The sequence below is a fragment of the Macrosteles quadrilineatus genome, unplaced genomic scaffold, assembly GCF_028750875.1.
Source record: "Macrosteles quadrilineatus isolate MER2022 unplaced genomic scaffold, UCM_ALF_1.0 Scaffold_3__2_contigs__length_128488019, whole genome shotgun sequence".
Classification (NCBI taxonomy): Eukaryota; Metazoa; Arthropoda; class Insecta; order Hemiptera; family Cicadellidae; genus Macrosteles; species Macrosteles quadrilineatus.
This window is the reverse complement of record NW_026542596.1, coordinates 67,534,021-67,559,331: the sequence shown is the minus strand read 5'-3', so window position 1 is coordinate 67,559,331 and position 25,311 is coordinate 67,534,021. Positions and strand designations below refer to the sequence as shown.

The 25,311-nt window shown below is 35.7% G+C and overlaps 2 protein-coding genes across 3 annotated transcripts in view; one reads left to right on the top strand and one right to left on the bottom strand.

Annotated features, from left to right (window-relative positions):
• The window catches only part of LOC128990218 (uncharacterized), an 81,488-nt gene extending 78,668 nt beyond the window's left edge, over positions 1 to 2,820 (top strand). For both annotated transcript variants that reach the window (XM_054412514.1, XM_054412513.1), the window contains one exon: positions 485 to 2,820. In XM_054412514.1, coding sequence (XP_054268489.1) covers positions 485 to 584 — 100 coding nt within the window. In that variant the 3' untranslated portion in view covers positions 585 to 2,820. The remainder of the gene's footprint in view (positions 1 to 484) is intronic.
• Positions 2,821 to 6,732: 3,912 nt separating this feature from the next.
• LOC128989878 (mRNA turnover protein 4 homolog) lies at positions 6,733 to 24,985 on the bottom strand. The gene is made up of 5 exons (XM_054411975.1): positions 24,840 to 24,985; positions 21,862 to 22,024; positions 21,558 to 21,707; positions 7,925 to 8,153; positions 6,733 to 7,549 (listed from the first exon to the last, which is right to left on the bottom strand). The coding sequence occupies exons 1-5, from the start codon at positions 24,865 to 24,867 to the stop codon at positions 6,764 to 6,766; spliced, it is 1,356 nt and encodes a 451-aa protein (XP_054267950.1). The 5' UTR covers positions 24,868 to 24,985; the 3' UTR covers positions 6,733 to 6,763.
• Positions 24,986 to 25,311: the final 326 nt, after the last annotated feature.

Here is a 25,311-nt window from a genome sequence, read left to right as displayed (position 1 = left end):
TTTTTTTTTTTTTTTTTTTTTTTTTTTTGAGAGGAGGGAAAATGCTTTCACGCACACAGGTAGCCAGCCTGTAGTGTGAGACTCCTGAAAATTATCAGACTACTCACTAAAAAACCCCCTCTACTCTGTTGGACACAGACCTGGAATTGTTTGTACTATAAACAGTACAAGGAAGCCAACTTTGTCAGGTGACTGTAGGAAAAAGTATCTTGCGGTACTTGTAATTTGGGTTGAGTTTTAAAAAACCCCATGTAGATAATTTGTCAGCAGAAGGACAAAGAGTAATCAAGCTACTTTGGTTTCAAAGTCTTCAATTTTGACCTATGTGATAACAATTATTAAAACATTTCTGTGTATACTGTGGCCTACCTGGACTATTTCTAAGGTAGCTACTATCTCTCCAATCAAAAATCTCAATCCTCACCTACACCCTTTCAACAAAACTGTGACGACTGAAAGTTTCATTGCGTTGTTACTGTTTCAGCAACAGCCGTTGTATCCTCCAGACTAAGAGGTGTGATGGACAAAACGACTGTGGCGACGGCTCGGACGAAGCTGAGTGTGTCAATGTCACGCCCGAGTAGCACTACACCAAAGACTCACACAAGATCTCTCCTTACTCTACATGTTGTTCCTAGTCATGATATTTAAAACATTTGAATTTTTATTTAAAAATCTAATTTGACACGTTCTAACGAGTTCAGCATTAATTTTAAGTGTAATTAACTTATTTTTTCGCTATAGAGTATATTGTGAACATATTTGATATGTGTTATTTATTCATTGGACCGTCATAGCATTACTATGACAAGTATTAAAGTAAAGTATAAGTAAAGTTAAATAATTGTTCATGTCAGTGATTTTAAAAATCGGTATTGGTAAATTTGGTTACTATGATAACGTTGATTATACATAATCATAACAATTGTTTAGTAACTTCCTTAAAGTATACGGGAATTTAGGACATGGTTACCTCCCAGCTATTGTATGAAATAAATGTTATGATCTTCCTTGCAGATTATAAATTTATTTACTTTTCACTTTTATGACAATTTTTGTTTCATCTGTTACAGAACACTGTCTATAATAATACTTGTGGAGGAGCCTTAGTTTTTTGCCTACCCAAGTTATTCTGATCAAACTTTTACCATAGACCTGGAAAGTCTTATTTTACCATGACATGATACTGTATAAAATTAAAAATATGCAACTCTTTTACGTACGTACTTCTAATAATACGTACTTCTAATAATACGTAATGATGTTTGATGCAGAAGTTTGAACAAAGTGTGTACTTACAGTTCAGTCTATTATTCTCATTGAGATATTTAACGTACAACCTTGTAAAGTTTCCTAATTTTGTTCAACCATTGTAATATGTTACACTTTTTAGATGATAGAAGTTATTTCTTGATGCATGTATGAAACGAGCTAAAAGCATCTACTTAAGTGATACTCCTCTTGAAAATCACAATAAAATTTATTAATGCTAAACAATCTTCATTGCAGATAAAGTTTAAACTTTTATATTTTACTACTACTTGTTAATCTATCAAAACTATATGTGCCCTATGAATGATGTTGTTAATGACCTACATTGAAGTTGTACATCTATGGTTGATAATAATTTACATTATTTTTGTAGTTACTATTTTACATTATTTATTTTTAGGAATATGTATACATTTATGTGCCCTACTGTCTTAATTAATTATTTACATGTAACCAACTCTATTTAATCATTGTTTGACTTAAAACGGTTTTATTTTAATTTTATTTCTTGGGGACAGATACAGATCAAATTTTTGAGAGGGCCGTGGGTTTATATTTTTGAAGTTTTATAACGTCTCTATATGTAAAATTCTGTTTCAAATTATTCGTAGGACTTAGGTAAATTTGGTTGTGAAAATTTATTAGGAAAGCAGAATTGATCCATGTTCACCTTCTCTTGCGTTTTTAAAGAACGTTTTACGTTTTTGTGATCCCACATAGCCTATCTCTTACTGGATTAGTCCCTGAGATTTTAATAAGAATGTTTAATCCATTGTGTCTTACTTACTCATATATATCGTGCTATACTTGTTATCATAATGAAATTAAACATAACAATATCAATTCAAACACTTGTCCTAACCCACCTGGATAGTGAAGTAAACTAGGTATAATCCATATGTTAGCTAAAAACCAAAGATTTGTATACTCTAAATTAACTATTTAATTGTTTGGCAAGCTATGTTATCCAGAGTTAGTTCCTTATCTTATCTGGCATCTGAATACCTACATCAGTTTTCTATAGAAATTTAATGTTTTTTGTGTTAATGGCTGCCTCCAAAATTGAATCATTTCTTCTGATGTGCCATCATTGATATCCCTGAAAGTGAAACATAAAATTTATTTATTTTTATGTATTTTAGCTTATTTATTTAACATAAAATTGCTCCAGGGAAGCTAAAATCACCGTTGCAACAAGCAGTCTACATTTGATTTGTTTTCCTGAAAATTTATAAAATCTGACGTTTTTTAGCTATTTAGCTTTTTCAGCCTTCTGTTGTTAAAAAAAGGTTTAGCAATATTGAATTTGTCTAGTTAAGTTTCAAATAATATTTTAATGATAATTTTGGAGGCCCAGTAAAACACCTACTTATAGAAACAACTTTTTATCAAATAAGAAACATGATACTTTTAAAATAATGTTTTCAAATTTTAAATTTTACTATGTTGTAACAAAGTGTGGATTAAGATAAAGGAGTTACCCGAATAGACTAAGAATGAATAACATGCTCATATACTGTTAAGGTAATGTATTTTTAAAACAATAAACCTTTTTATCCAAAAAGTCTCATGTATTTTATCCTATATCTTACAGTTGAGTCTTGGCGAGTGCCTTTAAAACTTCTACCAGTGTGTTAAAGTATAAAGTACTTTACCTATGACTTTTTTTTAATTACTAATAATCACTACTCTTAACATCTAAGAGAGGTTATGTTTTAATTTATAACCTCTCATTTCCACTGATTGTAATTTGTAACACAACAACGATTTTCCCAACCACTCACACTCATTGTATAATCAATTAAATTGGCCTTAATAGTCAGGTTGGGTAGCAGGAAAATATTTCAGTTCTGGCGGAGAGGCTGCAATTTTAGGTGGTTATAGTATACAAGTTTCTGAACCTAAAACCGCCCAGACCCCAATTTTTAAGGACCTCAGTCGTCCATAATGACGTCATCAAAATGGCGGCCGTAAGAGGATGCTGGGTCCCCATGAATTGGCTATAATGACCGAATGCCTGAACCGATTTTCATGAAATTTGGCACACAAGTGCTTGAATACATTATCTCGGCCTGGGTTGAAAATGGTCAAGTTTCATCAAGTCATTTCAAAATAGCGGCCGTTAAAACCTAAAATTAAAAAAAAAATCATTCAGTGTTTTGTGTTCTCAACTCCCTCCAGAGATCTGCAGCAACCTATTCACTTGCCTTGCAATAAAAGGTTGCATTACCGTCTCTGCATTTCATGGAATAGGCAAAATACCCCCAGTTCACTTATTCTCCATAAGAATAACATGGGACTTTTAAATTTAAAATTTTTTGAATTTTCTCGGTTACCGTTAGGCACATAATGACACTTCAATATACTAAATTATTTGTTTTTTTTTTTTAGCTCCACAATATGGTTTGGAAAGAAATTGCTAAATCTTATGTTTTTGGGTCCAAAATGGGAAAAACCAAATTTCACCCCATAAAACCCCCCATAAACCCCAGTTCCCATACTCCGATCATGCAGGTTTGAATAAAAAATTAATTGGTATCTTCTACCTTCACATGCATACCAACTTTCATAAAAGTTCAGTCAAAATTATCAAAGGATAAAATAATGAAATGTATAATTAAATTTACAAGTTCAACAAGGCCAATATATAATAAATTTATTTTATTTGATTTTTATTGGCCTTGTTGAACTTGTAAATTCAATTATACATTTCATTATTAATTGCCAATATCTCCAATATAAGTTATAAAGGATAAAATGTTAATGAAAAACATATAAAATGATGGATATCTATTAACGAAGCGATTTTGTAAAAAAATGTTATTCCTTATGTTCTTCTTATTTTGATCCAATGAATCAATTCGTAAACTTTGTCCCTACCTTTTTTGAACACACTGTATATGTGTGTGTCCGTTAGCAAAAATTATCCGATCTTAATGAAATTTTGCAAAAACGTGTAAACCAATGTTTCTTTGAACAAGTTCGCGAACCAGCGTGGTCGGACCATGGCAACGAGGTTTTTGGGGTGATTTAACCCATTGGGGAAGGAATTAATGCGCTACCTGCAGCACCCTCTGGCAACAATTAATTTTACCGAATTTGTAGACTTTTACTCTAACTGCTATAGAAAGAAAACCTTAGGTAATAAATTAATAATTCTTTCACCATTTTGTTCACAGTAAAATTGTCTACAGAAAAGTGGTAATTGGATAGTCAAAGTTCTAAACTAAAAAAAATATATATATAAAGATTATAAAAATTTTAAAAACAATATTTTGAAAGTAAACTTGATATACAAATTCCAAGATTAATCCAGACACCAAATAACACTACAATTATAAAGTTCAATCGATTACCTACGTAGAAAAATCAAAAGTTGTGTACTTTTATAAGTAACTAGCTGTACCCGCGGGCTTTGCCCCGTTTAACTTCATATGTGAGCTCGTTCGCATGGCTCAATCACGTCCTGGTTGAAGTTCGTTCGCTACGCTCACTCACCTTTAGGTTGGAGCTCGTTCGCTGCTCTCACTTGCCTTCAGGTTAGCTTGTTCGCTACGCTAACTCGCCTCCGGATTGAAGTTTGTTCGCTACGCTCACTCACTTTTGGTTTAAAATTAGCTGTTGTAAAATATTACAAAAAAAATAGTGCTGCACTCTGTTGGTAATCCTTGTAACTTTAATGCTATTTAACATCATAGAACAGAACCAACTTGTTTAATTGAAACAGCTGTTAAGATTCATTAATTTCATTTAAATATGAGTACTCATTAGGTTAACATGGGAAACTCCAGAGCCACTGGGGCGGAGCCCGAGAGTCCGATCAGAATAAAAACCACTTAGTTTTCCTATTTAATGCCTAAAGAATCAGTGTACCAAATTTCAGCCTTCTAGGTAAGTGGGAAGTGGGAGAATTAGTGATGAGTGAGTCAGTCAGTCAGTGAGGGCTTTGCCTTTTATATATATAGATAACATTTTTTTTTTATTGTTTGTTTACCTTAGCGCAGCTGATTTTTGGTGATATGTGGTTCCCATGGCAACACAAAAGTTTGTTATTCGCTAAAATAAAAGAGTAAATACGCAAATCAAGAATCAAGATATTTATAAACATCATAATAGTAAGAAAAAACTAAAAGGGCGAAGAAAAATAATAATAACTAAATAACTAATGGCGCTGCCTAGCGGTGACTTGAGCGGCACTCGTAAGTCGGCCGCCGGGCCTGCAGCGGCCGTACGAGTGACGCTTGTAAGTCGGCGCCAATGGGTTAAGGGGTAAAAATTGGGTTTTCTTATGTTTGAACCTCATGTTTGACCCTCAAAACATGAAATTCCCTAATTTTTCTCTAAACTATTTTGAAGATCTTAATCAAACAAATAATTTAGTGAATTGAAGTGTTTTTATGAGATTATTGGTTACGGAGAAAATTCAAAATATTGTAAATTTAAAACTCCTATGTTATTATTACGGAGAGTACATAAACTGTTGTAGTTTGCTTGTTTATGATTACATTTTTTGAAACATGGCAAATAATTTATGTTAAACTAAGCTATTAATATATTAATAAAAACTCACTTTATTAATCTCCTTGTAGCAGCAAACCTAGATACTGTACTCATCCAACCTAATGTTATTGAAATTGATTTAATTGAAAATCAAATCAGGGAAATTGAAACTCACTTAATCTGCAGGTTTGCTGTGGTGGGGGTATTTTGCCTATTCCATGAAATGCAGAGACGGTAATGCAACCTTTGATTGCAAGGAAAGTGAATAGGTTGCTGCAGATCTCTGGAGGGAGTTGAGAACACAAAACACTGAAAGATTATTTTTTATTTTAGCTTTTAACGGCCACCATTTTAAAACGACTTCATCAAACTCGACCATTAACAACTTGGGCCGAGATAATGTATTAAAGTACTTGTGTGCCAAATTTCATAAAAATCGGTTAAGGCATTCGGTCGTTATAGCCAATTCATGGGGACCCAGCATCCTCTTACGGCCGCCATTTTGATGACGTCATTACGGACGACCGAGGTCCTTAAAAATTGGCGTCTGGGCGGTTTTAGGTTCAGAAACTTGTATACTTATAACCACCTAAAATTGCAGCCTCTCCGCCAGAACTGAAATATTCTGCCACTATATGCAGCTATAACAGCTAATGAGTAGATGTTTGAAGCATCAAAATTTTACTACTTTTCTCTTAATCCTTGAATATCATTGGTCCAAACTTGTACTGTAAAGTAACAAAAAAATTCTGTTAAGGAAGTAAAGTGAATCTTTTTAATCCCAAGAACTGAATTGAATTGGCTAGTTTTAAAAACAGTTGTAGGTAAAATGTAGGTAAATTGTAATGTTTACAATACTTGTTTGTTTATTGGTTTGTTACAAATCTTCACAATAATCCAAAGGAGCTAAGAATCAAAACACAAAGATAATTAAAACGTTATATTTTACAATATATAACGTTATATTTTACAATATATACCAAAGTCAACGTTACTCAGCCATTTCAACATCTTCTGGCTCTTCAAATATCTTCTTGGAAACTGATTTGCGAGGGGTATTCCTGGTCGGCCTTGCCACTCTATCTTTTACTGCTGACTTTGTTTTCTTGCTTGATTCTGTTAACTTTTTAACAGACTGTTTCTTTTCTTCTGGAGTTCTCCTGATTGGCTTTGGAGTTCTCAAAGATCTTCTTGGATTCACCCTTGTTACCTTAGGGGATTCTTCTCCTGGTCTTGAAGCTTCTGAATGTTCTAGTTCTTCTTCTTTGGAGACTTTATCTTCGGATTTTACTTGTGTACTTTTCCTAGCAGATTTTTTAGTACTTGCCTTTACAGTAACTGTGTCATCACTTTCTTTGTTTACTGATTCTTTATTTTCATCATTTTCTTCTACCACTACTTGAACAGATTTCTTTGATTTTACTGTTTCTGATTTATTGACCAAACTTGGTTCTACTTCTTCACTTGTTGTCAGTTGTTCACTTTCTTCTGTCATAGTTTCATCTTCCATTGTTGACTCACTTTCTGCACTGTTCAGATTGTTTTCTACATTAAGTGCTTCAGGTTCACTTATTGTATGTTGATCAAACAATTTGGTTAATTCTTTTTCCGATTTCTTACTTTTTGAACTACTTAATTTCTTCTGCGGTTTGGAACTACTTTCCTCAGGCAATTGTTTAGCTTCCTTGGGAACCTTAAATCTTTCAAATGAACCATCTTTGGACCACATACATACTATTTTTATTTTAAATTCTGCCATTTGTTTTCCAATCAATTTCTGAAACAAAATTATTTGATAAATAGGAAGAACAGGATTTGTGGAAAAGTAATATACAAAGTGTAAGGGCGGTTAAATTTATAACATCGGCTACCATCCCTACCATTGCAGCAAAATGAGGACTATACTGTGACAAAGAACTCTATCATCATAACCTGCGCTCTTGTAGCCAACGTTGTTAACAGTTTGATGTGACACTGTATTATTGTCGAGTGAGACCATCGAAGCCTTACTTCTAAAATGAAATTAATTTACAGCTTCACTGATTTTATTTATTTTGTATTAAAATAGTGTTTGACATAGGCCCTACCTTGTTTGACATCATACAAAGTGGCATCGCTTTTCAAGCATTTACACGCTGAGTTTGTTACTCACTAGGATGTTGGCCTGCTCGGGTGTCAGTTTGGAGCCCAGAGAGCACACTGTGTAGTCCTCACGTAGGATGATCTTCCCCTTCTCCAGCTGAGTAGGCAGTCCGAGGGAGCGAAGATGAGGCTCCAAGGAGAAGGAGAACTCAGGCATTGGTCCGGCTGGCAACACTACAGTCTCTGTCGCAACAAATCCTGACTTGGCAAACTCCATTTGTGAGAAATCTCTGAACCATCTGTCAAACATCAAACCTACGTTTAATTCATCCTATAAAGAACCTTCTTAGTTAAAGTTGTTTCCTATAATGACCTTACTTAGGCTAACATCTGAAGAAGTTAGCATTGACTACTGGATACTGAAGTAGACATGCTGTCTAAATCAACCTCCTGTTGTCGTACTTTGTATTAAAAAAGAAAATATCTAGTTCTATGAACCAGTCACAGATTGCGCTAGTGACTAAAACTCGATTTTGTACCTTATTGCTACTGACATGGTTGATGGGTCATAGCAGTTGCTATAGCTCACAATAAATCGTTCATCAGAGTAAATTTGTAATTTCACAGTATATTTATTCAACAGAAATAAGTAATTTATATCAGCACAATCTGCCTGTGGGTTACATAAAAACGACGATTTTGATTAAATAACTGGCGACAACTTAAATTTTTTTTTTTTTATGGAAAGTCTAGTGGTATCACTGGTCAAAGACGCTAGGCTCTATCATGGATGTGTGTAAAAAACACATACTTCAGGCTAGACCAAGAGAGTTGCGGTAATATCACATAGCTCTATATGTGATGGGCAGGATTTAATCCTGGGCCCTTGGGGTCAGAAGCCCTATGTTCTACCAATAGACCAGCTGACTGCCCATGTTCAAGTGGTTTCCTAGAATATAATACTATACTTTTAGGAACTACACAACTTCTATAAAATATTTCCCTCGCATATGAGTTTTAACAAAGTGTTAGCTAACCCTCACTTTCAAGAAGCCTTAGATACATTTATAAGAAATTATTCCCTTAGGTAACAATCTGGTTTAAACAGGTGGGGTGGATTTACGAAAAGGTTAGACCATCCATAGACCATTTAAAGTAGTGAATTAGAGTAACCATTAGTGGCAGTCAAAGTTTGAGACAATATTGTGACAAAATAATAACAATACCGGTAATTAATTGCAGTCTTCGAGCGACAACCGGGGCGGGCGACTCGTGCAAAGTGTGTGAAATCAAATTCAGTTTCATCCCTTGTTTGTCGCCACTTCCAGTAAGTTAGTAGTGCAGTTCGGCATTGCACTTATTTAATATGCTTATTATACAGTAAGTGGATATTAGGTACAGTAAATTATGTTATGTAGGTATAGTAGGCAATGTCATTTTTAAGTAACTTGTAGTACAATATAGAATTGATCTAGGCCTAGTATGTATTGTTCTGTATTTCAATATGAAACTACGGTACATTATTATTTTTTTGGATAGAATCACGCGGGATAACTAGAGGGTCCAGATTATCAAGGGCCAAATTACCCCTATTAAATTGTCAATTATCAAAGTCAAAATAAGAATAGTCTATAGTACAACATTTCAAAAACACTGTTTATTTACTAATTCTTTCACATTATTAAAAACATGTGACATTTAATCTTCACAAATAAGTTATAGCACAAATATAAAGATTGATCAATGGTCATACATATATATGAAACTAGTCATTAACATCTTTCCCCTCCTCAGGTAGAATGGCTATTTTTGTCATCGGACGCCGAAAGGTACCTTTTGGTGTTGTGATGTCAACAACTCTTACTTGTCCATCTCGACCGGGGTATAGGGCAGATATTCTTCCAAGGGGCCAGGTGTTACGTGCATTGTCTTCGTCTACGATTATTGCCAAGTCGTCAACTTTAGGTGGAACAGTTATTTTGTGCCATTTGCACCTCCTTGTCAAGCAGGGTAAATACTCATGAATCCACCTTTTCAAAAGTTGTCCAGTAGGGTCTTAACTCGAGTTAGTTGCCTTCTGCAAAGTTTGTCTTCATTGATATCTATTTTGAAGGCGTCTCTAAGGAAATGGTTTGGAGTGAGTGGGTCTGGATCGAGTGGGTCAATTGGTACATTAGTCAGTGGTCTTGAATTGATGATAAATTCTATTCGAACAAGAAAGGTTCAAAGTTCTTCATCCTTAGGATACTGGGAACGCATGACAAACTTTAATGCTGTTTTACCTGATCCGATGAGTCACTCCCAGCATCCACCCATATGTGGGGCTCGAGGAGGAATAAAGTTCCATTTGATACCTTGTCTGGATATGACCCTCTGAATGTGGACATTGTTTAAACACTTAGTAGCATTCCTGAGTTCTTTGTCACTCCCAACAAAGTTTGTCCCATTGTCCGAGAACATCTCCGATGGACAGGGTCTTCGGCTAATGAAACGTTGGATTGCCATGATACAACTTTCTGTGTCCAAAGAATGTGCAACTTCCAAGTGGACAGCTCTAGTTGTCAAACATGTGAACAAAACTCCCCAACGTTTTTCTTCTTATTTTTGCTTCGACATCAGCATGTAAGCCAGTAAACTGGCGTTTCGTTTCATGGTCTTCTTTTACTTGTAGGTTCGATGGTTGTGAGGGCCAGTGTTCACAGTTTAAAGATAGAAATTGGGGACCATGGAGCCATGTGTTTTGAATGTCAGAATTTAACCTTTTTATGCTTCTAGTCGCATAGTCGGCAGGGTTCAATTTTGTCGGGACCCATTTCCAGTCTTCTACCGAAGAAAGTTCTTGGATTTCTCCAATTCTAGGTTCAGAGACAAACTGTTTATAGTTTTTTGGATCTGACTTAATCCAGTGTAGGACTGTTTGAGAATCAGACCAATACGTTTTCCTTTGGATTGAAACGCCCAAATCTTGTTCGGCAGCAGAAGCTACTCTACATCCTAAAACGGCAGCTTGGAGTTCCAGTCTAGGTATAGTCAGGTTCTTGATGGGTGCCACTTTGGCACGTGACATGATCAATGTCGTTTCGTAAGTGTCTTTGTTCTCCTGACGCAGATATGCAGTTGCAGCAAAAGCTTCTTCACTTGCGTCAACAAATATGTGAAGTTCAACTGAGTCACTGACTCGTGTGTTAAAGTAGCACCTTTGTATTTTCAGTGTTCGAAGACTTTTGACTTCATCCATCCAAGCTTTCCACTTCAGACTAAGTTCAGGTGTCACAACATCATCCCAACCTAGTTTTGTTCTCCATATATCCTGAACCAGTAGTCTCCCTTTTACTGTGGTAGGGGTAATCAGACCTAGAGGATCGAAAATTGACATAGCTGCTTTAAGAATCTCTCGTTTTGTCGGATACTCAGATTCGAGAAATTCAAGTTTTTCGACATTGCGATGGAACACAAAGCAGTCAGATTCAGCGTCCCACCATAATCCAAGTACTCGTTCTGTAGGAAGTTGAGTATCGGGCATCAAATGTTTGGCTTGGCTGGCTTTCAGGTTTTCAGGAATTATCAAAAGTACTTGTTTTGAATTAGACATCCAGTTACAAATTTGGAATCCTCCAGCTCTATGTATCTCAATTATTTCTTGAACACGTTGTTTAGCTTCCTCTTCTGTGTCGGTCGAATCCAGCAGGTCATCCATATATTCTTTAGTCAGTATGGAATTACTAGCTTCAGGATACAAAGTTTGAAACTGTCTTGCATTGTGGTTTACAACAAACAGTGCAGAGCTTGGTGAACATGTTGCTCCGAAGGTCATCGCTTTCATTATGTAGGTATCTGGGGGTTTGGTTTTGTCTTTTCACCACAGAAATCTTTGTGAGTCAACATCTTCATCTCTTATATTTACTTGGTGAAACATCTCCTTTATATCTCCCACGATAGCAAATTTTCCTAACCGGAATTTCAACAGCACAGATGGCAATGGATTCAAATAGTCAGGGCCGCTGAGTAGTGCATCATTGAACGAAACTCCGTGAGATTTAGCAGCAGCATCGAAAACTAATCTTATTTTGTTAGGTTTGTTCGGGTTCGATACTCCAAAGTGGGGTAGATAGAATGTTCGACCTGTTATGATAGCAGCTTTTTCAGGGCTGAGTTTTCTAATATAACCTTTTTCCATATATTCGTCAATCTTGGTTGTGTAAGCCTCTTTAAATTCCAGATCTTTTTCCATTTTCTTTTCAAGAGTATTTAATCTTCTCAGAGCATTGTCATAGCTTGGAGGAAAATTAAATTCGTCATCTTTCCATAAAAGACCAACTTCGTAACGATCTCCTGTTTTCTTTATGGTATCCTCAAGGATTGATACTCCACGTTCTTCTTCTTTTGACAATTTCAGGTCATTTGATCTAGTTTCTCCATATTTCTCTAATTCAAAGGATTTCTTTACCATGTCATGAAGTGAAGATTCTTCATATGAGAGTAGGGTAAAATTCTCATCCACACGATCTCTGAATTGTGCACACTTCCCATGTAGAGTCCAACCAAGAAGGCACCATGACAGTACTGGGGCGTTAGTAGGACCTTCAATAATCTTACGGGTTAGAATAAGATTACAGTTGTCTTGGCCTATCAAGAGAGTGGGCCTGACACTCGCTAATGGAAGAGGTTGGTTGATCGAGTCTAGGTGAGGCCAGTTCTTCCTCAATTTGACACTGTCTATTTGTTGGTGTGGTAACTCTAAAGTGGACTGAGTTCTAACCCCTTTCAATGTAAAGATTTCATCCTCGTAAAATCCTTTTATTTTTAAATCTATTCTCTTTGATTGAGATTCAAAGTGTCTTGTGTTGTTAGACCAACATGTTGTCAAAGGAACAATCTCACCTTTGATACCAAGTTCATCGGCAATTGATGAATCCAGAAGTGATACAGTCGAGCCGTCGTCTAAAAGGGCATAAGTATCTACCTGGGACTTGGGACCGTACAACGTGACAGGACAAACACAAAGCAAAACACGGTTTGATATGTTATTCTCAAAATGATTACCGATTACTTCATCTCTAGATTTTAACTCTCCCTCATTTCTTTTCATTGGAGGTCTTTCAAGATTGGAGTTATGTAAGAGACGGTGATGGTACAGCTTACAACCGTTTATACTACAAGCTCTTTTAGATTTACAAAATTTAAGTTGATGTCCTTTGAAACAAGAAAAGCATAGCTTTTTCTCACCTACCATTTTCCACCTTTCGGAAATATCAGCTTTCCGAAGTATAGAGCATTTGTCATTATCGTGCTTACCACCACAGAACACGCAGGTAAGTGGACCAACTGCGGGAACTGCTGCTTTTGAAGAGTTGGTCAACACAGGTTTGAAGTCATTTTTCTTTCTAGTCGGGACGTCCTCGTTTGGATGAAAATAGATACTCATGATAGAACATTGTCTCTCTAACCAATCTGAAAAATCACTTAGGCTAGGTCTAGTTAAACATATACTGCTCACATGTTGAGCCCAATGGTACTTCATTTGATAAGGCAATTTTCCTAACAGTACACTGAGTAGTTGGGGGTTTGTCATGTAGTACTCCATATGAAGAGACTCAGCTGTAGAGGTAAAGTTAAGAATGGTTGTAGAAAACTCGATGAGGCCAACAATATCATCTTCAGTTACAGGGGCTAGCATTCTAGTTTGGTTCATCATAGACTCAATGATAAACTCGGGCCTACCGAAACGCATCTGTAACGTTTTAATTATGGCATGCAAGTTTTTACTGGAAACAAAAAGAGGTTTCACCATTTTGAAGGCTTCGCCTTCAAGACAGTTTCTAAGTCTAGCTAGATTGTCATCATCAGAATACAATTTTACGGTATTTTCAAATGCAGAAAAGAACATAGGCCACTCATCTGGTCTACCACTAAAGTTTGGTAGTTGTTGGCGGCAAAGAGAGGTTGGTTGAATAGCTTTTTTGACTGAATCTGCTAGTAATTGTGCAGCCGTGGTCATAGCGGTTGATGAACACTGATGAACTGTCGGTTCATTATCATTCAGCCACTTAACGACTTTACTCTCAGATTCTCTCTTCTCTCTCTGAGATATTAAGCTTTGACTTATGCTTACCTCAGATCCGCAGACTTGACTACCATTTGCCGATAGTGATTTCATAGAAGCCCTTATTTCCAGCATTTGTTTACGTCGCTCTAGCTCCCTCTCGTCTCTCAGCCGTTGTCGCTCCATTTCCTTCTCCAACCGTTGTCGCTCCATTTCCTTCTCCAACCGTTGTCGCTCCATTTCCAGCCGTTGTTGCTCCATTTCCTTCTCCTCCATCAGTCTTTGTCTTTCCAGCTCCTTTTCTTCATTTTCTCGTTCCAGTTTTTGTATTTCCTCCAACTTTTCAAGTTCTATTTCCATTTGTCTCCTGCTGCTTGATGTTGCTGATTTACTTTTTGTTTTCCTTGAACTACTAGAAGTAATGCTGGGTTGTCTCAATGCTACTCCTTGAGTGTCATTGTTTCCATTCTCAGAAACATTCTTTGATAATTTGTCTGTATCATGATTTTCATTCTGATCAGGGGTATACCTTTTTGGAGGTTTAACTTCTCTATTACTTTTTCTGTAAGACATGGTTCTTTTTTTTTAGTTTTGGCACCAATATTAAATTGTCAATTATCAAAGTCAAAATAAGAATAGTCTATTTTCGTACAACATTTCAAAAACACTGTTTATTTACTCATTCTTTCACATTATTAAAAACATGTGACATTTAATCTTCACAAATAAGTTATAGCACAAATATAAAGATTGATCAATGGTCATACATATATATGAAACTAGTCATTAACAACCCCTATGAGGTTTTTTTGGTATATACTTGATTGTAGTTTGGAATTAGATCTTCATATTTTATATTTCAGTGGTTTATGGAGTACCGTACCCTGGTTTGATTAAGTATTTTGAGAATATTCACACATCAAAGTAGGCTATTAGAATTTCAAAACACTTAAGAATTAGATGCACCCACAAAAATAACTGCTACTAGGTGAACCCTTGCGAATTCGCATGAGTAATAAATTAGGATTATTATAGCAAAGTTGTTAGAAGTTGCGTCATTAATTGTATCGACGTTGGGCTTGAGCTCGATTGTTGGCTATATGCATTCTAAGTTATTTTTGCTGTTCAGTAGGAGTATTTAAACGAACGGAACTCATCATGCTGAAATCTTGCGCGTGTGGATTAATATCAACCAAACGTTGAGTCAAAATGTGCATGAGCTCAGTGCTGCAAGAGCCATTAGCTTTGGTTAGCATTCTTTCTTGAACAGTGGTTTTGACGTCGTAGATATAAATTCGGGCATATGTGGGATGCTGCCCTTCTGACGGTGGTAAGGTGCCAATTGAGTGATAAATTGTGTCGTGCACCTTAAACATGAAAGGCCCTCCAACGTTATGTTCTTCAATTTTAGCTCGAGTGCTGACCATTGCGAGCGCAGAGTTGTACGATCTAATGTTCTCTTTGTAGTTTCTGCCCAAATGATTTGCTCCATTTAGGCTCTGGATAGCTCTCTCGGTATGGTGGTAGATTCACTTTTACTTTATGATAGCAGGATGAAAATCCTTCGCCTGGTCCTCTTTGTTCTTCTTTAAGATGTAGCACACCACATTTTAATGCCATCTCGCCAAGTGAATGCTGCTGAGTTCTTGTATTTGTCAGTGTTATTTTGTAAGTACATGTTGCCACTAACTGTTCCAGCTCCTTGTCTGGGCTCCTTACATTTTGCATTGCTTGCCATATGTTGACTCGCCGTGTCCGGCCAGCAATATTTCTTTGTCGTCGGGTCCTTGGCATGTTTAAATGAAAATCAAATATCAAACTTTTCTCCCGTCGTGTCCTATAGGTAACATTTCCTTGCCAGGTTTCTAATTATTTGTTAGGAACCAATTCTTTCTAACCTTTGAACTCTCTTATCGTGTGTCCACCACACACACACTCACCTCAGCTCAGACACAGTCCACTGCCGTTCATCATTGAGATCACATCAAGCAAACGCTACCCGCAATAATTTCTAGAATACTATTAACTTTTTATTTATTTTTTTTTTTTGTACCGAAAGGAATATTTATTTTTCTGAGTATTTTGAGAGAGATATTTTAGTTGTGTTTATAAACTTTCAATAAGTGACAGTCAGTGCTAGTGTACAATACAGTACTGGACAGGATATAGACGCCATCATGGCCGACCAACGGCAACAGCCTTGAAGATGGGGTACCCCAGCCAGATGTCGTCGATCTACACCTCCACAATACCAACAAAGGTCGGTGCAAGTATCTTTATCTCTCTCGAAAACAATTAAAATCATTCAGTATAAATAATATATCTATTTACCATAGATTTCACATTAACTATAAAATCAAAAATTATTTTTGCTCTGTTCAATCACGATCAATTTATCCTACATTACAACATCTATAATATTAAAACGAAACAGTGTTTTTTTATTTCACGATTCTGGATCAACCACTCGACGGATTTTCATGATTTTTGTATTGAAAGAAAGATAATTTTGAGAACTAGGGAATGTCGAAGCCACAATTTTAGTTTAGGGTCCCAGTTTTTTAGAAATTAGGTTTTAATTTTTAAAAAGTCTAGCAGCCGACGCTAAGATTCTAAACTAGCTTTTGGCATAAAATAATTTGCTTAACATAACAGCTGTAAACATTCAGCTTTTGTGTCACAAATTCAGCATTTGGATAAAAATGTAAAGACATACTTACGGTTGACTTATTTATACTATGTGTAATGCTAATCATTGATACGTTCAATTCTTTTGTAAGAGGATGACGGATTAATTAAATATACATAGTAAAATACTAGGATGTTAAAATGATTTTTTAAAGCAATCTTTGTATTCTTCGATTTGTTTTAGAGCAATATAATTTGTTTTAACTAACAGCTGGTTAAATATAAACTATGGAACTATGACGTTATTTTATTTACTCTTATTTTGTCATTGATTATAGGAAATAAGTAAGATTAGTAGGGATAATTAGACCACAGTTTAAAATAGTTTTGACCAAAATTAATTAAACCACAGTACAAATCGAGGTAAACCTCAGTTATACACGAGTCTTAACAAAAAAGGATAAATGCAAATTTTTTACAGCTCCACTTTTTAAGGAAAGATTAAATTACCACCACAACCTCAGCCGGGTTTTATACATAAACAGATGGATGACATAGATTGAACACAACGTCAACATTGACCTAGGATACTGCAATTAGACAAACCACAGACAAACCATCCTTTTATGAAATCGTGTTCAGTTGTGGTTACGTTTGGGGGTGCCTATATCAGCGCCCCCGAACGTGAAAATATCACTTTTATTTCAACTATGAATATATTGTAGTTTAAATTAACTAATATGGGAAATTACGAAATATTAATATTGGGAAGTACATTTATTCTACGAGGGTGGGTAATTATCAAGGATAGAACTGATAACGGTATGGATAATAAACATTGATAATTATTACGTCATTAGCTTTACTAGCGTGTTTACTTTTTATATTCCTGCTACATGTGACCAGTTCTTTTTTTTCAAATTAATGTTATTTGAACCAAACAGCTGTTTTAAAACAAACTGTTATTGTTTTTACTTTTCTTTGTTTACACTTATTTGTTTAGCAATTAATGCAGTGAAATTGATATAAAGGAAATGTGTGACGATTAGTTTTGATGTTAGGACACCAAAGTTAAATTATGTGTACTGTGAATTTTATTGGATAATATCGTTTTATTTTAAGTCGTTTCTATTCAGACCTACTGGAAATTGTTTAGGCCTATAGTAGTTGTATTGTGGTGATAATAATTATGGAAGAGGCAGGAATGCTATGCAAGGTGGTATCGTTGACTAGGTCTATACACTTCTCAATTGACTATTATTCTCTCTACTGTAGGCAACTTATAATCAGTGTGCGTCTGTGCGAATCGGCTGCAAATCTCACTTCAACGCTTTTCACATCGTAAAAGTTGCAGAACTGCTGTTTTATTGTAAAATTATCGGAGTTAAAATGCATATCGTATGATGGAATAAAAACATATTTGGTCACACAACATTTGTTTACAAGATGATTTTTCACATTAAAACTGCAAGAAACTTTGTCTTTATATGTGTAAACTAGCTGATCTGAATTGTACACGGTTTTAACTGAATACTGAATTCCCGTACGTAGGACGGGCTAACACCTCGTTATTTTTAAAAACATGCAAACTGTTTACATTTCAAAACCAAACAAAACAGCTAGAATTTATTTTTTTAACTAATTTATTTACATTAGTTCAAGCAAATAAGTCCACATAAGGAAAAATAGAGGAACAAATCTATGTATTCCCATTTTTTTCAAAAATGTGTCGGGGAGGGTCCCCTAATGAATATATGAAAGGTAAGAATAAAATCACCCTGCCGCTCTCTGGTGGTGGGAGGTGTAAATGCCACAATTTGCGGTTTTTTGCTTATAACTTGAAAACGGCGTGTCGTAGCTTAAATTGTTCAATGTAAAAGTTAAAGCTTATTAAATTTGCTACAACATTGATCATATACATTATTAGTGAAAGACGCATAGTTTCTGAGATATCCACGCTCAAATAAAAAAAAAAAAAAAAAAATTTCATCACACATTTTTTGTAAAATCTTATTTGTTTCTCCTTCTATGTTATTTTTCAGAAATATTGACGGAAAGAAGGTTGTAGATAATTAAATTTACTTCAATAGTATATACAAAATGTAAATACAGTCCAACCTCAGTATAACGAATCTGAAGGGACCGAACTGAATATTCGTTATATCAAGGATTTCGTTAAAATGAGGTTCGTTATATAGAGGTTAGGTTTGCAGGAATTTCGCTAAGTCGAGGTTCAGAACCAGCGTCGGTCAATATAGGTTGGGATTTGACCTCATTAAAACACAATTAATGTAGCATAGGCTACAATACTTTACAGTACAGTGTTCATTGTACAGTAGAACCTTCTGTATCCAATAGTCAATGGTAGAACCTAAATTATCCGGCATAATAAAGGTGAGGAATCTTAAATATTGCGCAATCATGACAATGGCATTGACCTTGGTACAGGTTAAAAACTGTAAGTTTAAAATCACAGCTTGTTTTAACCCTCCTAAAACCTTGCCAAACACTACATTGCGTAGTCATAAACCATGTAAAAAACAAAACAAAACAGTAGAAAGTTTTGTACGCTACTGACTGCTCAGGCCGGTAGGCTACTTACAGTACAGTACTGATTTATCACAACTAACAGAGGAATGTCAATAATAATCATTAACTATAGCATTGGTGTTGCTAGTTGAAACAAATCGTATTGAAAACAATAAATTATAAGATAAGTCATTATAAATGTGCATATTCATAGCCAACTTAAAGATAATAAAAACACTCATAAATTAAGTAATGTTAAAATAACAATGTTGCTATTCTTTCTCTTTGCTTTTGTTTTTATATTCTTTCATAGATTTCTCTTTATCCAAAAATTGTACAATTCACCATATTTACTTATCACCCAATCACAGCTTACTACAGATTACGTCGTCATCAGTCCTCAGTGAATGAAATCAGTTCTCAGTTGCAACATAGCGCGCAGCGACAGCAGACAGAGAGATGTATAAAACGGAGCAGACGAATGTTAGCGCAAGCGATGACGTCACCTTTCCATTTCATTTGATAAAGAAACAGATTTTCCAAAAAAAATACTGGGGTGGGGGATTTGTTATATCAAGGGAAAGACGTAGACAATTCGTTATGCAGAGGTTAAATTCGCAATGTAGAGGTTCTGACAATGATACATAGTCTCTTATGGAGAGTTCTAGGGGATTAAAAAACATTCGTTATATCAAGGAATTCGTTATATTGAGGTTCGTTATATCAAGGTTAGACTGTAGATAAGATGTAGGTATAAAGTTACAGCGTTTTTAAGATAAAAAGAGAAATACATGAACTACACAAATAATTGCAAAGTTTTGATTTTTTATCATTGCACGATTTGTATGGTTTCTGATAATCGTTTAGGCCAAAAAGGAAAAATTTGGTAATAGTTATGTAAATAACAATTTGACAAAATAAAAAGGTTATCTATTTATTTTGATGATCCAAGTTAAAACAATTAAAACATACAAAATAAATTCATATTTAATTATAGAACTAATGTTGACTGAGCTTTTGTTCTTGCAAAAACAAAGGCTAAGGTAACATTAGTACAACCTTCTTTCCGTCAATATTTCTGAAAAAATAACAGGGAAGGAGAAACAAATAAGATTTTAACACAAGATGTGAGATGAAATTTTTTTTAACATTTTTTTTTTTTGAGCGTAGATATTTCAAAAACTATGCGTCTTTCACTAATAATGTATACGGTCAATGTTGTAGCAAATTTAATGAGCTTCAACTTTTACGTTGAACAATTTAAGCTACGACACGCCGTTTTCAAGTTATAAGCAAAAAACCGCAAATTGGGGCATTTACACCTCCCACCACCAGAGAGCGGCAGGGTGATTTTATTCTCACCTATCGTATATTCATTAGGGGACCCTCCCCGACACATTTTTGAAAAAATTGGGATTACATAGATTTGTTCCTCTATTTTTCCTAATTTGCTTGGGCTACATCTGTTTTAGAATATAATAACATTCAAATCAATCACAATGTTATCCTTATGGAAGGCACTTTGAGGGCAGCCCACTCCCTTAAAAGATATATTTAGAAAATCTAAAGCCAGTTTGCACATCTACACACCTAGATGAACATTTTGGTACCGGTATATGATATGTGGGGTTAAATCTTAAAACAAAAAAGCCTTATTGTTCACAAAGTTTCATGTCGCGTATTAAATATATAGATAGATAAGACTACATTTTATTTGCTGCATATAATATTAAATACCCCCGCCGCAGCAAACCTGCCGACTAAGCGAATTTCCATTTGTCTGAATTGATTTTAAGTTAAATATATTTTAATAACTTTAGGTTTAACGAGTACCTAGGTTTGCTGCTACAAGGAAACTAATAAAGTGTGTTTTTGAGTAAAATATTGATAGCTTAGTACAAAATAAATAAATTTGCCACGTTTGATCAAAATGTATCCATAAACAAGCAAACTACAACATTTGACAATATTTTCCATAAGAATAACATGGGAATTTTAAATTTAAAATTTTTTAAATTTTCTCCGTTACTAATAATCGAACAAAAATACTTTTATATACTAAATTATTTGTTTTTTTAAGCTCTTTAAAAAGGTCTAAAGAGAAATCGGGAAATTTTGTGTTTAGAGGGTCAAAAGTGAGAAAAACCAATTTTTACCCCATAAAACCCCGTTCCCATGGTCCGATCGTGCTGGTTCGCGAACTCATTCAAGTTTATCCCGCTTTACACCTTTAAACCAAATTTCATCAAAATCTGACCAAAATTACTCAAGTTATCGCGTTCACGGACGTATATATATATATATATATATACACAAGTATTGTTATATATATACATATATAAAAATTTGAACGAATGGTGTTTTTGGCCTCTGGGGACATCAAAATGAAAAAGTAAATCGGTCCCGGGTCTAGGTCTTACCTTGCCACCTACGGTAATAGCTACTTCCCTATAGGGAAATTCGCTAAAAGTCCTTAGGCCTACTTGCCTAACAATTTACTTACTGTACAACGTTATCCTTGGGCCTATTTGTGAACAACAAGCCACATTGCCCCACAAGGTGGCTGGAAATTTTGTGTAAGTTCTTCTGTACCTCGTCTGCCTCAGTTCGTCCAAGAGCAAGCGCCATAATTTTCCTCTTGGCAAAAAAGAATCTGTAATTTAAAATGTTGATGAGTACAAGCATAATAACCTGCTTATTGCTTTAGTTTATACCAATAGTCCTACTAAGATGAGTAGGCCTAGGGTTAATGTAGCCTATGTTGCTGGTGAAATAACCTCGACTGATCAGTAAGTAGTGGGTCTTACCTACTATCCTTCCATTCTTCTCGCAGATCTTTCAGAGGCCCATTTCTCATGTTGTTTGTAGTGAAGACGAATAAATTTTCATATTTATCAAGAAATTTCCTTACATCTTCGACTAACTGCTGTTTCATTGCCATTCCTTTTTTTGTAGTCTTTGTTAATGACACTGAAAAAATGCATTTCAATCAATAGGTTTACAGTACCAACTAAAGCTGAATCTATAAAGAAAATATCAACTGCACTGAATTGTAGGACTATTTTGGGTTGTATATTTTAAGCTTTTAATTAGGCCTACTCATAGCCAATGCAGTGTAGCCTATGTTTAATACATGTTCAATGCTTCTTCTCTAATTAATTTTAAGATATAACAACGCAGAAAATGTTGGAGACACTTTTAAACAATCGTTGCAATTGTTGAGAAAAATTATTGCTTGGAAGGGTATTGGCTGGGTAAAAGGTGCTGTAAGTTATTTGATCCCGATAAAAAATAAATATTTGCTTAAACTATACTTAATAAAAATTTATTTTAGATTTTATACATCTTAGGGGTGGGGGGAGTGTGGAGAAGGCAGCCGGCATGTCGCTTTCAAGGTCGCAGCGGTTATGAAGAGCGTGGGGAAGTAGCGCCGTGGTAGCCAGAGACATCTGGGTAAACTGCAAAAATACCAGCCAGGCTGTCTCAAGATAAGGCAGATATATCCATCTCCCGTGCGGTTAACCCATATTCGGATATATGCGCCACCCGTCCTTTATCGCCAAAGACTTAGGCGGGTATATCCGTTACCCGTACTTGAGGGTTTGGAGAGCTTTACCTTAAGAGCCTGTGCTAGGCCTACCTGTCTTGTAGAACCAAAACTGTCATTGGGCTCAATAAATTACCCTGACTAATCAAACAGCTGGTCTTTATCAGTAACAAAGTTACCCAAGGCATCCCACTCCATTCTACATTCATCCTTCACTCATATTTGGGTTAAAATATGCACGCTGTCATCCCCATCTCAAATTAATTTGAAAAAAAAATATAATGGGCCCCACCTATAATAATATAATTTAGTTCAAAAAATGCCATGGACATAACAAATAAAGCTCAATATGAAATCGGAAGTGAAATTACGTCATGACTGTTTAGGCCTACTGCTACAGGTAGCTTTAGAAAGTGTTTATCAATGGTGCTCAACGAACGTACATCAATCAAGCTAAAATCAAAGTGATAACTTATAGCCGGATCAGCAACATCATTGAATACGACTATGTCTTGGTTGGGAACCAGCTGGAGAGATGCAGTCGCATGAAGGATCTTGGGGTCACGATTAATTCCACCTTTGAGTTTGGACACCACGTTGGTGACATATGTGCCAGGGCCTGCCGCACCCTTGGCCTTGTTATTCGGACGGTAAATCACGGGCTGGATTCCGTAGCAGCTACCATCTTATACAAGTCCCTTGTCCATCAGCTACTTAAGTATGCTTCGGTTGTATGGTCTCCATACCAACTCGGCCTTACAGATCAACGAGAGTCAGTCCAAAGACGATTCATCAGGTTCCTGGGACGCCGAGAGGGGTTCAACTACTTAGTAGTCCCCATTGATGTCATCTCAGAATCCTACGCGCTGCAGCCATTATCATGTAGAAGACGAGTAGCAGATGTGTCCTTCCTCTACAAGCTCCTCAGAGAGGTGGTTGGTCCTTACCTCCTGGAAGATGAATTTCAGAGTGCCCACCATCAGGACTCGGGAGCAGCGTTTATTTGAGCTGGAGCATGCAGGAAGAAGTTACCTCCAGATCAGCCCTATTCCAAGGCTCATGCGTTCCGGCAACTACGTCTCGGCTTCAGTGGACCTCTTTCATGACAGCCTAGCAACCATCAGGCGTTCTGCGGCCACATCCTGGTCCCCTGCCAATGAAACCTAGTGTGTCCCATTGTTATTCGTCATTTGCTATCTTTTACGTTTTCTGTAAATTTAATTAGGTACGTTTGAGTTACAGTATGTTATCGTTTGTTTAATACTGTTTTTTTTGCATAAAATATTTTATTGTTATTGCTTTTTCATATTCTATTTCGACTTCATTGTTATATTATAGCTTTCCTAGCCAAAGATTTACCTTGCTTTTGCTGGATCGATTGTTTTACTGTATTGCCAGACCAAATTCTTACCTTTTTTATTGCTTTTTCACAATTATTTTGTACTTCATTGTTAAATTATTGCTTTCCTAGTCAAGATTATATTTCCTGTTACCAATGTTGCTCTGCTCCAGCCATAGATTTAAGTTAGTTGTTAAGTTTTCTGTTAAAATGCACGTTGTTACCACATATGCTTCTTGAATCTACATTGTAAATTGGTGATCTTGCCTTTGGAATAAATAAATAAATATAAAAGGTAGGATGATTGTACAGGGTGGCAGAAAAGTCCCTTCATATACAATATTGCAGTAGGTTACAGTAATGTTATAATTAAACACGACTGATCAGCAAGTAATAATCGTACGTGAGTAGTAAGGCAACAGTGTGGGGAGAGAATGTGGAGGGAGCCTCACTCTCCCTTCCCAACCGCCGCCACAGCCCTTGGACGTGGGGACACTCAGTAAACTTACCTAGAGATTAAGGGCGGCCTTTGCACGAGTCACCCCAGAAATGCTGAAACGAATGAGCTAACTTATGGCCGGTCAAGCTTTGCCAAGACAATGGAGGTATGCAAGCCAATGTTTGGGACTAAAAACATGATGTTCACTTGGTGTAGGCCTAGTCCACAATAAATTTTCGATTAAAATAAGCCTACATTTCTATGGTTTAAATCAACACCCATTGAATTTAGCCTAGGCCTACCTTTAGTGTAAAGGGACTTTTCAGCCACCTTGAAGTGTTGAAATCATAATGGCTTCGGTTTTTTTAATCCTCTAGAGGCCTAGGACTAAATAGGATTTAGATAGATAGATTTTATTTTATCATTAAACATCATAAAAATGTCTCATATTATTGCTTACCTTTTTTATCCCTTTTAGAAACCGGCATTGTGATGAAATTGAGTTTTTAAGGTATAGCTTATCTAAAACTGATCACCACAAACTCAATAACAACTTCCTAACCTAAACGTGATTGACAACCACGCTGATGCTATTAACTCTAACACTCTAACTGTTGAAGTTGAAATGAAATAATGAAAAGAAAACTAAAACTGAAAAGAAATAATAAAGCAGTCAGTTCAGTCGGTCCTCACTCCACACCATCACTCACTAGATTCACTCCACTCCACGCCCCTTGGAATTGGAAATTCATGGATTGGACTGACTATTGGGATCGGGAACATGGAGCAGCGGACCAGTGTTGGTACAGTATAAATAGTTTATTATACATATTTAATTATTGGTTCTTATACTTTCTTTCACGGCCGCCTTTCTTTCTTTCCCATTTTATATTTGATGTTTTTTTTAGATTGAAGGTTTCTGCAATATCAGT

Excerpts from the sequence above, each read along its gene's own strand:
- LOC128989878 (XM_054411975.1), bottom strand. The coding sequence starts at position 24,867 with ATGCCGGTTTCTAAAAGGGATAAAAAAG. Across the intron at positions 22,025-24,839 it reads TTCTAAAAGGGATAAAAAAG|TGTCATTAACAAAGACTACA; the intron begins GTAAGCAATAAT and ends GCATTTTTTCAG. Across the intron at positions 7,550-7,924 it reads CCGAGCAGGCCAACATCCTA|AAATTGATTGGAAAACAAAT; the intron begins GTGAGTAACAAA and ends ATTTTGTTTCAG.